The following is a 16,715-nucleotide window of genomic DNA, read 5'->3' as shown; positions in this document are numbered from 1 at the left end:
ACAATCATCTCCCTCTCCTTGCCTGCCTGAGAGGTAGAGAATTCGTGCATTTCTCCCTCGCTTGCCATTATTTCCTATGCAGTTATTAACAAATAATAGTAGAAGCATTATAAATACAATCCTTAAGTGAATCGTAAGAGTAAATGTGTCAGATTACTTCCTTTCAGCTTTAAACATTATCCTTGTCTATCCAGGAGGCTTTCAATAATACAATGAAGTGTGTGCCTGCCCAATTTGTATAAGTCTGGCTCGTGAGTTTCATTTTCAGTTAAACAAAATGATTGCCATAAAAACAATGGTATACAAATTATCTGAATCTTAAAGTAGATACAAATTCCTTAGACACATCAAATGTATGTATGTAGACGTGCATGTGCATGGCATTTATTAAATAGAAAATAAGACCAAAGATGATTTTCTTCAAGGAGGTTTTAGTTATGCTGTGGAAAACCTTGAAGTGAAAATAATATTTTTTATGGAATTTCCATATAAAGTTCCAGATGTTGAAACATAAGTATAAATGAAAATACTTAAATAATTGTTAACTATTAATATAGGTCTTGTGAGGGCATTGTACGTGTTGTATATATACAAGCTATAGTTCAAGTTAAAAGTAAACCATCTGAGGCTTACCAAATTGTACAGAGTATACTGACCAAAGTGCATACCATGTATACTTCCAAAGTTTTTAATACTGCTTAAGTTTTTTAGAGGATAAACAAAGGGCAGCTTTCTCATTAATTTGTATGTTGCCTTGAAGTAATCCTTTCAATATATAATATTCTTGTTTGCTGCCATTCAGTTTGTAGCTCTTGTGTGACCTGTTGTAGGGAAGCTGCTTTAGCAGGGGGTTGAACTCTTTATGATCTCTTGAGTCTCTTCCAACACATGTGATTCATGAAGAGCTACCTTCTTTTCTCCTTTAATCTCCAATGAGAGTTTCTGTAAAGGCAATAACATTGTCATTCTTGGATGTTCTGGTAACTTGAGGGGGATGCAAAGCTTTGAGTAATGCTAGTGTTTGCTCATAGAATAGAGATAATAGAATGCAGATGCTTTCAGAATGTCTTATGCCTATCATGTTTTATTAAACCATCTTATTTACCCTTCGAAATGCATTTGATTTCTGCAGAGAAGCATGCATATTTTTCTGTAAACTCTTGAAAAAGGTACCAAGAGATTAGACCTACTGTTTTCCTTTTAGTGGTCATAGCTTGTACTGATTGTAGAATTTCAACAGACCAAAAACAGCTGGCTGAGAGAGCAGTGACTTTACTGCCTTTTTGATAGCTCAGCTATGTACAAGGGCTGCTCTGAAAGTAATGTCTCCTATTTTATTATGTTGGCCCATGAAGTCAGAGGAAAATGGTTGGTGATATAGTAATAGAGGCTGAATCTTCCACCACTATTCCATTCCATTTTGTTGCCATGCAGCCAGTGGTAGCAGAAGGACATTCTGACAAAGTGATGTCTGACATTGAAGTGCATGTGAAGAAAAGAGGTGTCATTGTATTCCTTCAGGATGGAAAAAATGTGCCCACTGACATTCATCAACACTTGCAGGATGTTTATGGAGACCAAACAGTGAACGTGAGCACAGTGAGGTGGTGGCTGCTGCTTTTAAGCAGTGGCAACAGTGGGTTATTTCTGCTGGTGCAGATTGTTATGGCTCTTATTCATTGCTGGCAAAAATGCTCAACTAATGGTGATGAATACATTGAAAAATAATGTTCTGTAGCTGAGAATTTTTCTATCAAATAGTGTTATTGCGTTCTTTGTATCAGATGTAGTTTCCATGGAAATTAATAGGAGGGATTACTTTCAGAGTGACCAACATTGAATTAGTCTCTTAAATGAAAATGTTCATTCTTATAACTAGGATTTTGCTAATGTAATTATACTTAGTTTGAAACCTTCAATCTGACTAGAAGAGCCTTCTGATATAGACAAGGCTTGAGAATGCCCATAGCATTTGAATAGATGACCTCAAACTTTTCTAGCTAAGCACAGTAGAGGAGAACCCTATGTAAGGAAATCTTGAAATATTAGAATACTTCAGGCAAGCAGATTTCTTTTTTAGGAAAGTGTTAGTAGAGTGTGTCTCACTAAACACTGCAAACTAGTGATTTAGATTTTCTTACTGGACTAACTTCTTAGGCATCTTAAAATGTTTGGTTTTCCTTAATGAACTACATTATTAGTTTCTACCTTTCTAATTACTGTAGCCAGCCCCCATACCTCGTTCCTGACTTCTGTATCTTCTTCTGCATGAGGTTTGCCTTTGTGAATTGTTTTGTCATGCTTTGGTCTAGGTATTGCTGAAGTCTTGTTTAGATGTGTGTACATAGGTCATGCACTTCATACTGGTGTAGGGTAGTTCCTATGAAAACTACAATGTATACTAATGGTCTAAACAACCTTTAAAAATTTATTTGTAAATGTCACTTCTGTAGTTCAACCTTTAACTGCATAATAAATAGCAGGAATAATTGTCAGGAGGGAATATTAATGTCATTTTGTCTTAGGCATACTGAAAACTATCCTGGTTACTTAGCAAGCTGCTGATCTGATTAACTGTCATTTGAAATAAAATTGTTCTGCCCCAGCATTCTTGAATAGATTCAGAAGTGTAATGTTAAAGTCCATTGTTCCAAAGTTATGCGTAGTCATTTCTTGTGGTCACCTTTATACTTTGTTTAAATGACTGAAATATATTGTGCACAAGATTGCATTTCATTATGCAGTGCTGATTTCATTTATGTATTCACACAAGTCTGTTTCAAGATAATTGGTTTGAATAACTAAATAGCCAGAGCAGTTGATCAGGCAACACAGCAGTTTGTGATATTTTCACAGGATAAGTGTATTTGAAGTATTTAAATTGAAGTAATCTTCTTTGTGAACTGTTTTAAATAGAGAATAGCTGTATGTGTGCAGTGTTCAGTTTCTAGTTGTTTTTTTTTTAAGGCATCAATAAAAACAACAAAATAACCTCCCCCAGCAGCTGTAATGTCTTAGAGAGAAAGACTGAAGTCTAATATTGGCTTATTTGAAAACTTACAGATAAGTTATCTCAGGGTTGGCTTTCAGAGCATGGTGTTAGGTTAGTTAGCTTTTTAGAATGAAGATCTTGTAGCTGATTTTTTTTGTGCTGATTGTTGACTAGCATGAGCTCAAGCTGTAGTATTTCAGTGCCAGCGTTTAGAGTTTTCATAGTAGTAAATAAGTTCCAGCTATTTTGAACACAAATACAGGTGAAACTGGGACATCTGTAGCAGTAAGCTAGGACATAGCTTCTGTCAGTGCAGTAGCTAATTAAGGGAAGGAATGCTCATTCAGGAGAAATAAACTTGTTTATTGTATGATGTAATTCATGTGTATATTATTGTAGTATCTCTAGAGTTCAGTCATCTTCATTTGCTTGTTTATTGTCAGATTTGTAGGATAGGATCTCTGACTTCTTTACCTTTTAACCAAGCTATTTGCTCTCCTTAAAAACAAAAACAAAAAAGCCACTGCTGTTTTCCTAATTAATATTATATAAAATTATCTGAGTACACAAAAGTCAACTTTTCAATTTTAAGCTTAGTCTTGTACCAAGTGTGCTATTTTATTTGCACCTTTATGTCACTTAAAAAAAAAAAAATAGTTCTTAGAAACGAATAATACTTTTTGTTCTTGGAGTTCCTATTCAGTGTACATATAGTGCAGAGTAGTTGCTTGCTGTGATTTATTTAGTGCTTGTATCCCTCTCAGTATGTGCCTCTTCTCCCACTTCCAGGATGTCCTTACAGTTCACTATCATCTGATACCATCACCATCCAAGAGTAAAAATGGCAGCAAAGAAAAAGAAAGAGAACAGGAAAAAGAAAAAGATGTAAAAGAAGAATTTGCTGAAGCTTTACGAGATCTAAAAATACAATGGATGACCAAGTATGTCTGCTGTCGTTACTACAGAACCTTGAAGCAGCTATACAAAAGAAACTAGGAAAAACATTGCTTTGAACTTCAGAATCTGTATTTTCATATTCTCCTCTCTTCTAGGCTGGATACCGCTGATGTATACAATGAGTTGAAAGAAGCCTTTCCTAATCATCTTCCACTATATGTTGCGAGACTTCATCAACTGGATTCTGAAAAGGTTATTTAATGTTTTAAAACTTTGTCTCACTGCATCTATTCAGCCTAAACAACTGAATCCTTATACATGTTTGGCCTTGATTACCATAGCTGTACTCAGTACAATAAAGCAGAAATTCCTGATTAGATTAGATTGATGGTGATATAAGCTAACTGAACATGAATTACTTAATCCTGCAATAGAATGGAAGAAGGTGTGCCTTCATATAGTATGTTGGCTTCTCATCTGTTCGTTGTTCAGTTAAACGTATTGCTTTAGGCTACGAAGTATTATTTTGATGGTATCTGAGCAGAGCGCGTATCCCATTTTGCTCTTCTTATGAACTGATAATGTTATAGCAGAATTGCCCAGACAAAGTGAGGACAGTAACCCTTTGAAATAATACAGCTATATTTACCATCAGTCATTGTCCTCAAAAAATGAGAACTACAAACTATTACACAGAAGTGTCTGTGTGCATGGGTTATTTTTGTTCATCTTGAAGATGGACACCTTCATGTGTATGTCAGTAGTTTTTTTCTGTTTGATTCTGATTTTACGTTTCAGTCAGAAGTGAATAACTGCTACCATTATTCCTTGAGAGATCATCAGTTTTATTCCTGTAAAATCTGCATCTGTGTGTTCACTTTTTTTTTACAGTCTGAGTGAAATGTACTACGTACATGGGGTATCTTGATAACGCAGACTTATCATCAGGTTTTTCCATGCGAGAAGTTGGAGAAGGTGTAGAAAAGGGCATATTGAATCACTTAATCTTATTTCTGCATGTCTTGCAATTATCCTAGTGGTAATAAAATCAGCAATCAAGTAGCTTGATTTCATATCACTAAATACATTTCTTCCTCTTCTTTTAGGAACGTATGAAAAGACTTGATGAAATTGTTGAAGCCGCAAATACCGTAATCTCTCATATTGATCAAACAGCACTAGCAGTTTATTTTGCTATGAAGACTGATCCCAGACCTGATGCAACTACTATAAAAAAGTACCTAACCAGTAAATAATTTTCTTGCATCCTACTTTTGTAATCTCTGTACTTTCTCTGCATATAAGAATTGGAATGACTATAATTGTTTTGAATGGCTTGTGTTATTGTTTTAAGCACAGACGATTTCAAGCTTGTTTGCAGGATTTTGTTCCTTACTATATTTCAAGAATACAGGAACACTGAAGTCTGCAATTTGTTGCCTAGAAATGATAAATAAAGTAGGGGTTCTTTCAGGATGTAAATGAATCTGAAAAAAATGGGATACTAAGGTTATATCAAGTTTAATGTCACATCAGAAGCAGCATTAGAACCTTGATGTAGAGGCTTGTGTTTGGAATGCTGACTTCCTTTTCATAATACTTTACAACCTTTTGTAACTGGGTTAGAAGCTAAAATTGACAGCAGTCTTAGAAGTAACTGCTTGCCAAAGATCTCATTTGTTTAAGATATATTGACCATAATTCTGCTTCTGAGTATTTTTGAGATTTTTTTTTTTCCTATGTTTCTTTTTACTTTTAGATATGTTTCCCTGAATTATCAGTATTCATCCCTAGGAAGACAGTATGTTCAAATTGATACCCTAGTCTGGATTATTGTGGTGTGGTTTCAGTCACAAATACAAGAGCTACAGATTTGAAGATTAGGGCCTTAGAAGGGGAGGTTGAACACTTATTTGTTATGTTAGTTAATATACCAGATTTCAGTTGTAAAAGTAGTCTAGCTTTCCTGAATGTGTGTGTGTAATTCTATAGTTACTGACATAAAAACAAAGTTATGCTATAATAAATTTCATTCTAAACATTTCTTGGTAAGTTGAACCATTAGATCATGTGGTTGAATCTAACATCTGAAACTAAACACCAGATGTAATGATGCTTTAAATGGGTGCAGTTCCTTTGAAGTCAGCAGAATTGTATCTGCTCATGTTAGTGCTGGATCTGACTCTGTTTATAATGCCAAGAGCTGTAAAGCTTTATTTCTAGATGCTGGCTTACCCAGTTTTAAAATCCTGAGCTGCCCTTGCCGTAAGACACCAAAGATGTTTCAAACTGAGGAGAACAATCGAGTTTTTGTAATGTATAGTATGTCTCAGAAATATATATATTTTTTCTCAGTTAGTTTTACTTATAGTAAATAGCCCTGTTTTTAAGATGATGTTTGTGCTTATTTTCAATCTGTGTGTGCTAACTGCTGATTGTCAGTACTGATTCTGTTCTTAATGATGTGTCTATGAAAAGTCATTAATATTTTTCGTGCTGTTTTTTTCTAGTGAAATGGAAAAACAGAAGACTACTTTAGTGGATGCACTTTGTCGAAAAGGAAGTGCACTGGCTGACCAGCTTCTTCATCTGCAGACCCAAGATGGGGCTGCTTCCAGTGATGCTGAAGGCAAAGATGAGGATCATGAGAGTTGTTCAGAAGCCTTGACAGAGACTTTCTGGGAAACAACAAAATGGACTGATCTATTTGACAGCAAGGTAAGAGTGCTGAGCAGACTTGCTTTTGCAAATTGTATTTCCTTTTGCTCCTCTTGGAATTAGGCGCCACCTCTGTGTGCACGTGTATGTTCCTCCCTTCTGCATTTTCATGCTGTCCCCATAAGTTGTGCTTCCTTAATGACCTTTTTCCATAGAGATTTTGCAAATCTGTGCTAAGCCCATCTCTCTGTATGTTAATATAGGGTTAAAAGGAAGGGTATAGTGTACCAGATTTCCTTAAAAAAGGTGCTTGCTTTATTGAATTGCTCCTCTCTGTACCCTTCAGGCAATATTTTTGGTTAACTTGTGAGCTGCTGTAGCTGTACGCAGAAGTACAAACAGCTACTCTGTTTAGTCCTCCATTTTGTTGCCTATTCTACAAAACAGACAGCAGAAGTTTTGTGTTTTGCTGTCAGTAATGTCTATGGAAGTAAAATAAATTCTTGGAAATGTTTACACTGAAAAATTTATTAGCAGAAAACTTCCTGTTATTGTAAGTTTACTACGACTGGAACTAAGTTTGTCTGTTTCTGTTTGAAACAGCTATTCCAGAAGAAAAAAATTACATGAGTCATTATACTTGTGTAGCTTCTAATTCACTGAGTTCGACTTTTTAATGGTTGAGTTACTGTGTATTATTTAATTAGCTGCTGTGTGTTACGCTACATATGGCTTTGGAAGACAAAAGTGGGTAATGCATTTATTTCTATTTCAGTTAAGCTGCCAAAGCGCTTCAGGTAGTTACAAAAGAAAATAATAAAATTCATTAATTTTCTTGACAATAAATAGTCTTCCCAGTAAGAACTTGTGCTTTTGCTGGAGGTTTGAACAAGAAGGTTGATGGTGGCTGCTTTCACTTCTTTTAGTGCATGTATTCTCGTACACATACATCTTTTAAGCATTTTTCTTCTGATCTTAATCGATTGTAGTATCTCATGGTAGCAGATTGTGCTTTAATCATACTGTGTAGGACAGAATGTTCTTGCTGCTTATCTGTAACTACAATATTAGTAATAATGAACCCTGTTCTACTTTAATCTTTCGATTATAAACATTATGTTAATGTTTTCAGTGGAAAAACTGTCAGCACAACTGTCCTACTGGAAGCGTATCAAGAAAAATGCTCTGGGTCTGGAATTGAGCAACTCTGGTTTGATTTGGGCAGATTAGGGATCTAAACTTCTCTTGAATCCAAGCATGAGACCTATCTGTGAGCAAGTTCAGGTTTTGCTCTGAAAATGGATGCTTCTGTATTGTTAAATAAGTGACTAAAAGGCCAACGTTGTTGTGGTATTTCATGTGGAAGTGAGTTCCATTGTGGTTATTCAATGTGTTTGTTTGCTTTCCTTCTTGGAGTTACTAGTCAAGCATATCTAAACTGATTAGGAATACTACTTTTAGTGCAGAACTGTTGTGGAATGCTCTGGGTATTTAGACTAATCGCTTTGAAAATTCTGAGTCATCCTAAAAATCCCTGAGAGATGTCATTGTCCTAAGCTTTTTCTGTCCTGTACTCATATCTATCCTCACTCAGCCCCACCTGGCCCATTTGCAGTTTATCATCTCTGGTCACTTGCTGCTGAACAAGTTGCCCTGTGTCAGTATAGCAGTGATGACCAATGTGAATAATATTACAAGGACCACAAAAATTATTGTTGTATCTGTCATATGAGAAAATGTTGAGACTGTTCAGCCACTAGAGAGAAGGCTCAGGTAGATATTCTTATTGTGAATAATGCATGATGGAGGCAGGGGGTAAAAAGAAGATGCATCCAGGCTCTTCACAGTGATCCCAGAGGCAGGGCAGGAGGCAGTGGACACAAACCATAGGAATGAGTATGTAAGCAAAAGAAAAGCCTTTCTGCTGTAAAAGTGATCCAGCACTAGAATGAGTTACCCAGATAGGTGTTGAAGTCTCAGTCTTTGAATTGTTTCAGTTACAGTTTGGCAAGTAGCTTAGATAGCCTGCTACAGTTTCTGTGGTCCTTTTCTTTCATGCTTTCTGCATTCTGCGTACTTGTTGGATGGTCAGCAATTATGCAGTGATAACTTTGCTATCAGTTTAACCTTTCAAAAGACCACATCATGGATATATACTCTCATCTTTCCAATGGTACTGTTCAGCAGTTATAACCCCTACAGATTAAACAAAAAAACTTGAAGGGAAAGAAATAAGAATACTTCAAGCAGTATCATCATGTATGTATGATTATTGGAATTGAGACAGTTTTTCACGTTTTTACTTCTGTTTTCTCTTTCTGGAAGCTCTGAAAGGAACGAGGAGTGAAAATAGTGTGAGTTCAGGTCTTAGTTTGCTTTGAAAAAAGACAGTAATGCACTCTAATAGTTTTCCTTGCTAACAGATTTGGAGAAAAGAACTAAGGCCAGATCTAAGGGAGTTATTCTCAAAAGATAAAACAGTACTGTTTCTCTTCATTGCTCTATAGAAGTTTTATGTTTGCTGTGGTTTGTATTTTCTTATTTCTATTGCTAACAGGTGTCATGCCAACCTGATAGTTTCCAGGAAAACTAACTAGTGAGCAATTTGACAGCTCATACCTGCTGTTTGAGCTGTTAGCACTATGCTTCCAGCCAGCAAAAGAGTGTTCTTTGAGTATTGTATGACAAATGAAGGCAATGACAGTGCCCTCAAATGCACTACAGAGCGATAGCAGACAATAAAGAAGGAAAATTGGCTCATCCCTTCTGATAAACAATAACAGCTCAACAGGAGAGAGATCGCTATCTGGAAAGATGCTGGTCCCTTGGCTGCTAATCCTTAAATGGGGGTGAAGAAGTGTGGACCCAGGCTCCACTACTTCTGGTCACTCAGGTGCATTGCTTGCACCTGAGCTCCTTGGGTTAGCTATGCCTTCTCACCTGGTGCTCAACCATTGGTTGAGGCTATAACTTGGCAATTCCACTGCATGTGGTTATTCAAAACCATAAAGCATAATTGGATCATCATTATATGTTTATTTAGCTCTATTAATGTCCTAGACTACAGATCTGTATTATAGTATAGTCTGACATGAAAATAAATAGGAAAAATGTAGTTATGTTTTACTGTCTATTGCTGTATACTGTGAGAATAGCAATACATGTGTTACTTTTCTACAAAAAAAAAAAGAATTTAACAATTTGCAGTTCCTTCCTTCCACTCACTTCTACCAAACTGCATCTGATGTTCAAGCTGACTGATCAATATTCATCTGTTTTTATCATGGCAAGTTTTGTAGGTGGGATTGTGTTTTAAAACTTTCTCAACCTTCTGCTTGAATAAACACAAATATCTTCTTGTTTTAAATATCACCATTACCGTTTAGCTTTCTTCCTTTCTAACTCTTTATCCATGTAGAATAATTTTTCCTGTAAGTCTCTGGTTCAGAGTTGCATACATGTTTTAGTGTTTTGCTACTGGATTATTTTACTACTTTAGAAACAGTGTGCCTAGTGCATGTAATTTTGTTTTAAAGACTGGTAGGGGAAAATCTGAAGTTCTGAGCATCTCAGATGAACCTTAATGTTTGTGTAGTTCACATCCTGTTAGGAGTCATAGAATCACCAAGGTTGGAAAAGACTTCCAAGATCACCTAGTCCGATTGTCCATCTTCCATCAAGATTTCTGGAGGGAAGTTTGAGAATAGCATTGAGGACATAGTAGTATTTAAAGCTTCAAAACAAGTTGGAAGAAACAGACAAGTACTGTTGCAAAAAAGGGTAAAAGTGTCTTTTCTGTTGATGGTAATCTTCAGTACAGCTGACTTGGGCTTGACAAAATTCCCATTGGTAGTAAACAAACAAACTAAAAAAATGCATTTCTGTGACTGTGGAAAGACTCAAATGGGACTGACAAAATGAAGTGTTATGGCTTGATTATATTGCCTAGTCTTGGATGACTCATTTCTTTTTTGGGGAATAGAAAGAGGAAAGGTAAAGTTTGGAATAGTAATGTAGGAGAAGGAGTAGGCCTTGTGTTGAACATCCTCATAATCCTCAAGAGGAAGCTAAGTTATTCTAACATGAGGTTAGAACTGAAAATGTGGAGCTCTTTCTGTACGTGAACATGACTTTGTGTCATTGATGCTCAAAAGGTAGAGCAGTAGGGTGAGAACAAATGGATGTTATTAACATAATTGGTACAGTACTCTCGTGCTTCGAGTAAGCTAACAGCTTTAGATAGAAACACTGCATTGATAGAAACAGTGCTTTTACCTCAAAGCTTGAGTTGAGTCAAAGTTCTTCCAGATGATGGCAATGTTTAAAGGCTAAGTGAATTTCTGAAAACCAAGAGAGAGCATGCTTTCTTCTATGTGTATAAGATGTATTGAGAATATCATCTCTTCTGTGTGTTTTTGCTCACCCTCTAGTAAATCAAGTGCTATTTGTATACTACCTCTCTTCTGCTGTTGAAGTATGTGCATTACCACAAGGTGTTAAGATCCCTTACTTGCCTATTTTCCACTGAAGTGTCATGCTTGTCATGTTATGGCAAGTGTGTAGGAAGACTGGTTGATAGTAAGTACGTTGTTCCTGCTTCCTCTGCTCTAGTTAGATCACTTCTCTCTGAAGTTTTACTTTAAATGATGCATGAAAGAAAATATGTATTCTATATAGAAAAGCGATTTGAATATACAACAGTTGAGATAGCTCTGTTCAGCAAGCATTTGTTTGATTATGCAGGCACATTTGTGGTGGTGCTTTAGTATTTTTTTAGTATTGAAGTACAAATTGTTTTATTTATTTATTTATTATTTATTTATTTATTTACCTGAGCATAATGGTACACTTGGCAGGCCAAAATGACCAGTTTTAAACAAAACTTCTACAGGAGAGTAGTAGTATTTACCTATTTCTTGCTGACATTGACTCATCTATAGAATTTAACTCCCCTTATCTCCAACAGCTAATCCAAAGGTTAAGCAAAAAGTCATGTTTAAAAATAAGTAAACAGATAAAATACCCAGACCTTTCCATCCTGCCTTTTAAGCATCTTTGGCCTGGAGTGTTTTTCATATTACTGTCAGATGCAGCTGTCTGTTCCAGCAGATCATACTCGGTCACTGCCAAAAGGTTGTTGCTGTGCACTTGATTCCATGAACTCCCTTCCCTCTCTGAAAATAAGATAAGTCAATTTTTGTATGAATATTGCTTTTATTTGTAATATTTGATTGAGCAGAGAGTCAACATAAGCTGAGAAACCTCAGTTTATTCCCATAGCTATATTTGAGCCTGAAGAAGCTCACTCCCTGATAATACTGAAGCTGTCATGCTTATAATTCTCACAGTGAGTTGTGTTGTCTATAGGTATTGTGTAATGTAGCATTTTAATTATTTGTTAACATAGATACATTTTAATCAACAGTTAAATAATTAACTAATTATACAAGTCTCTTTTCTTTCTGCTAAATATTGGTATTAAGATCCCAGAAAAGTTTTCATTAGGTAGCTGTTGAGTATTGGTGGACCTTAAGTGTGCTGGTTTTTAAGGAGCATTTTCAGATTTGAAAATACTGTAGCCATGCAGATGTTCTGAGTGATCATTTCAGAACCTTATCCTCCAAAGTATATGCATCTCTCTGTAGCTGTCAGCAAGTTAGGCAGGCAATTACCAACTATTTCTGTGGGTCTGGCTTTTAGTACACTTATTATTACAGGCCATTAGCTTGGGAACGTATGAGCTAATGTTCATTTCCCAACCCCAAAGCATCCTAAAAGTGCATATTATTTTTTGTTTCCCTTGATACAGTTCTTTGGTCAATTTCTCATCTATATTATTTGTTTTGTAAAAGCTGGCCTTGTATTTATTGAAATTATGAAATAATATCAAGCATTTAGAACTCATTCCTATTCTTACATTTAGCAGCTGTTTTTGTACACTATAGATTTGTTTATTTGCTGTTGTATACAATCTGATAGCAGCTGTTGGTTATATCTTAATAGCATTCCCGTTTTTATTGTTTACACACATCGAGGAATGACTTCCAGTTCTGTGATACTGTAAAGCTTGCACTACTGTAATTTATAAGGCTTGATTTGATCAATATATGCACAAGTAATGAAGTATTATTTCTTAAATCTTTGCTTGTTAATCTATACTGATTTTAAGCATTTCATGCATTATTCTTAACTTCTGAAGTGCTAACGAACTTTTAGTATTTTTACTTGTTTACAGCTGACTAGGTTTTTTTGTTTGTTTGTTTTTCAAGCACTTAGAAATGATCCTTTATCAAAAGGTCTTGGAGCATTGTTTCAACCTTTTTGTCCTTGAGAGTTTTGTTTTTTTTTTCTCATTTAGAAATACCCATACTTTTATTTGGCCAGAGTAAGGGTGTTTCGTAAAATACTTTGTTTTCTTGCCACAAAAACTCTAGGAAGCCCTGTTACGAAAGAAATGCTGTCAAGTGGCTTTCATCCTGCCTTTATCACTGATGTTCAGTAACCATTCAAAACTTACAGGGTCAGGTAAGAGCTTTCTTAATAGAGCAGTGACATTATTTCTGGTTAGCCTTTAATATGTTATATTTGCTGAAAGCTCCAATGCATCTCTCACTTAATTTTGGTTTGTTTTCTTTTGGTTTGGTTTGTGGTTCTATCATACTTTCAGAAAGGATTTTTTTTTTCTTCATTTTACTTCTTTAAGTTTAGTTTAATCAACTGAGTCTGCTGATGGATCCACTGAGCAGTTGTTCAGAAGTGTTTGGATTGAGAATGCAGCATGCAAAGTACTTTTCCAATAGCGATATTTGGAAAGATTTGTATGTGAATGGTGCTCTATGCTCATTGTTGCATATGTGTGTGTGCTTTGACTAGTACAAATTGTATTCAAAAGCTATTGCAGCTTAAGTGAATACTTCAACATAACCAAATAATACTGGAAGACAGAAGAAGAATGGGCAATGCTTGAGTGCTTGGCATATGAAGTACTTGGCTATTCAGAGCTCAAAAACTGTACCTTCACTTCCATGATAATTAGGTGTGCCATTTCCTTTTCTAGTTCAGTGTTTCAGGTACAGATACTGCAAAATATTGCATGTCAGTTAACATTCAGAAGGAGTGTTCAGTTAGCTAAAATTAGGCAGGTTCTTCAGTCCTTGCAAGATAGGAATATTGGATTCCTTAATATTTTACTATTAGAAAGTACATTAAATCTTTATAATGTGAAATATTTATTTCTGAACATCCTTGAGGCATTTTTTTTGTTGGCTTCTCAATGGTGTATTTTAAGTATACATTGTTGGAAAACTGATTTTCATTTGAGGAATCAGAGAAAAGGAAAATCATTGTATTGACTGAGGGGAAAATGAATTGCAAACTCTTAATACCAGATTGCATTAAAACTGTACTAAAAATAATAGTAATGTCATGTTCTCCACTTTGGTGCTGTCACTCCTTTTTTTTTTTTTTTTAACAAAAAAACAAAACCTTACTGTGAGCATTCCAGAGGAAATAGATGAAAGTGACCTGATTCATCACTAGTTCTTAATGAGGGTGAAATAGTGTGAACCACCTTGCAACACTGAACACTGTTACAGTGTTCAGAACCTGATTTATTTCACATTATCTCTGAAGTAAACACATTCATTTACAAATGCTAGTTGCAGCATTGTCAGGTATTGTGAACTCTATCTTTGGAGTTTGTAGTATCAAGAGGAAGTTTTCTTATAATCTATCCTTAACAGTGTTGAGGAGTTGACCAAAACCTGAGGTTTGTCTTCATGCTTACCTGTCTTCATTGCCTGTTTATAACTATGTGCATACCTCTGTATGTATACATATGTATATACACATATATCATTCAGTATATATGTTCATATTTGTTTCTGCAGTAAGTTTATTTCTTGCAAACCAATGCTCTTAATGGGGTCTTTGTTTCTGTGGATCAAAGATACGTCTGCCTGGTTCTTGATGATTTTGTTTAAACTGCTTTTTACTATGCAGTTGCCTCTAGCAAATGAAAATCCAAAGAACCTAGAAATGTGATGACTAACGAATTTGAATAATGATGTCTGTATTGCATAAAATGTTCTAAAGTCAGATACGTTCATGAAGTCATAAGTAGTTTCTAAGATGTTCTTGTTTATAACTGCTTCAAGGAATCATCTGTTTTCCTGCAAAAAAAAAATGCCATCTGTTTCATGTAAATGTTTTGCTTTAAATCACTTCTACTTCCTGAAGAGAATCTGCTATTATTTGTTAAGCCTTGTAAGAGCCAAGTATTTTAATATCTAAACTGTTTTATTTTCATATTGTAGGTTTTGACTTTTGCCTATAAGCATGCATTGGTGAACAAAATGTATGGGAGAGGCCTCAAGTTTGCAACAAAACTTGCGGAAGAAAAGCCAACAAAAGACAACCTGAAAAACTGCATTCAGGTAAAGTGTGTTTAGTAAAATGATGATCTGTATTAATGCTGAGTAAATGTTTAAACATAGGAGGCGTAATCTTTGTAATATTTTACATTGTAGAACTCAAAATGTTAACCTTATCTAAGCTTTTGATGTTTGGTCCCATTTTTAATGCAGTTTCTTCTTTCATTTTTTCTAGAGTATTTACCAAAACTCTTCTGCATATTTAAATCATTATGTGGCTGTTTATCCTCTGTTATCATTACTGTTATTAATCACAAATAGTACTAGTATAATATAGGTAGAGAAATAATGGGAATTACTGTACCTCCTATGAAATTTAATCACATCAAATATTTGTATGTTTAATTGAAAGGCTGTAGATCACTTAGCCTTTCAGATCTAAATAAATTCAAGTTCTCCAGACTTATCTTTCTGATTACAGATATCCTTAGTGAGTTGTTAATGTCAATGCAATGTGTGTTAGAAGGACTTAAATTGAAGAATATGACCCACGAGCGTCTCATTTACTTTTTAATATTTGCTTTCTTCCTTCAGCTAATGAAGTTACTGGGATGGACTCACTGTGCAACTTTCTCTGAAAACTGGCTTCCTGTTATGTATCCCCCTGATTATTGTGTATTCTAGAAATCTGGAAATTGTAAACCTAAAGTAATTCTATAAGGGCAGGATATGAAAAGATAAGTTTGAGATTTTTTTTTTTTTTTTTTTGGAACGCATGTTTTCATTACTGAATGTCAATCATTAAATTGTGTGTATTTATCAGTAAAGGCACCTGGGTACAGCTTAATACCTGTTAACCTGACTCCAGCCATCAGGGAGTTACCTTATTGTGCATCCCATTGCTGGCAATGGATGTGCCAGAACTGCCAACAGAAAAGATTTGGAATTAGGCTGATATAGCTTACTGCATGCATGTTAGGTTCTTAACTGTTAATTTTAACTGCAAACCTGTAAAAGCTCTGTATTTTTTACAGTAAAATGACTTTTAACACGTTTGATCTTAATTTCATTTTCAACTGTATGAAGGCCTTAAAGCTACTTCAGGAGTAGCTAAAATCTTATTTATTAGACAAAAGTAATGGGACATAATTATCCATATTGTTTGCAAGAGTTTACATTTGTGGTTTTGTTCTTTTTTTTTTTTTTAAAGAAAAATTCAACCTCTGAAACTGTTAATACATGCAGCTGAGAATTGCTGATGCATAGGTGCTCCTGTAAATCTTCATTTTGGAGTGATTTCAGGCAAACTCAAAAATCCATGTGAACCTGAGTATCAGGACAGGCTGATACATGTATAAAGTGCCAGACAGTTAAATCTTGACCAGGTATTGTAAAGCTATACATATATGTTTAATAATGTTAAAAATGTAAAACACAGCAGAATAAATGTGCAAAGCTGACGATCAAAAAACACCATGTGCACTCTGATACTTTAAAAGATTATTTTATAAGTAATAAAAACAAATAAAGCTAAAAATATTGGTTCATCCAGAAGTATGTAAATGAAATTTGCTGAAAGAGAACACCTTCCAAACAGCAGAAGTTCAGTGCAGCCTAGAAGATCAATGCTTTCTGTTAACATCTCCCCTACTTACTGACATTGTTCCTCCAGTGGAGCGAAATTGGTCTGTTTGAATAGGTTGTAAGTATGAACCCAAGACAAATGAGCTATATTGCTGTCTTGCCAGATTTCTTGTAATAAAATTTGCAGAGTTCAGCTACAGCTACAACTTAAC

General features: G+C 35.2%; 1 protein-coding gene across 1 annotated transcript in view; it reads left to right on the top strand.

Moving 5' to 3' along the window:
• The window catches only part of TPP2 (tripeptidyl peptidase 2), a 34,263-nt gene extending 18,140 nt beyond the window's left edge, over positions 1-16,123 (top strand). Inside the window, exons 13-18 of the mRNA XM_031557703.1 lie at positions 3,782-3,933; positions 4,045-4,141; positions 4,996-5,126; positions 6,400-6,607; positions 14,863-14,982; positions 15,514-16,123. Coding sequence (XP_031413563.1) covers positions 3,782-3,933; positions 4,045-4,141; positions 4,996-5,126; positions 6,400-6,607; positions 14,863-14,982; positions 15,514-15,603 — 798 coding nt within the window. The 3' untranslated portion in view covers positions 15,604-16,123. The remainder of the gene's footprint in view (positions 1-3,781; positions 3,934-4,044; positions 4,142-4,995; positions 5,127-6,399; positions 6,608-14,862; positions 14,983-15,513) is intronic.
• Positions 16,124-16,715: the final 592 nt, after the last annotated feature.

This window comes from Meleagris gallopavo, chromosome 1 (assembly GCF_000146605.3).
Source record: "Meleagris gallopavo isolate NT-WF06-2002-E0010 breed Aviagen turkey brand Nicholas breeding stock chromosome 1, Turkey_5.1, whole genome shotgun sequence".
In the NCBI taxonomy this organism is placed as follows: Eukaryota; Metazoa; Chordata; class Aves; order Galliformes; family Phasianidae; genus Meleagris; species Meleagris gallopavo.
Note: the sequence above shows the minus strand (reverse complement) of the source record. Positions and strands in the feature narration are given on the sequence as shown.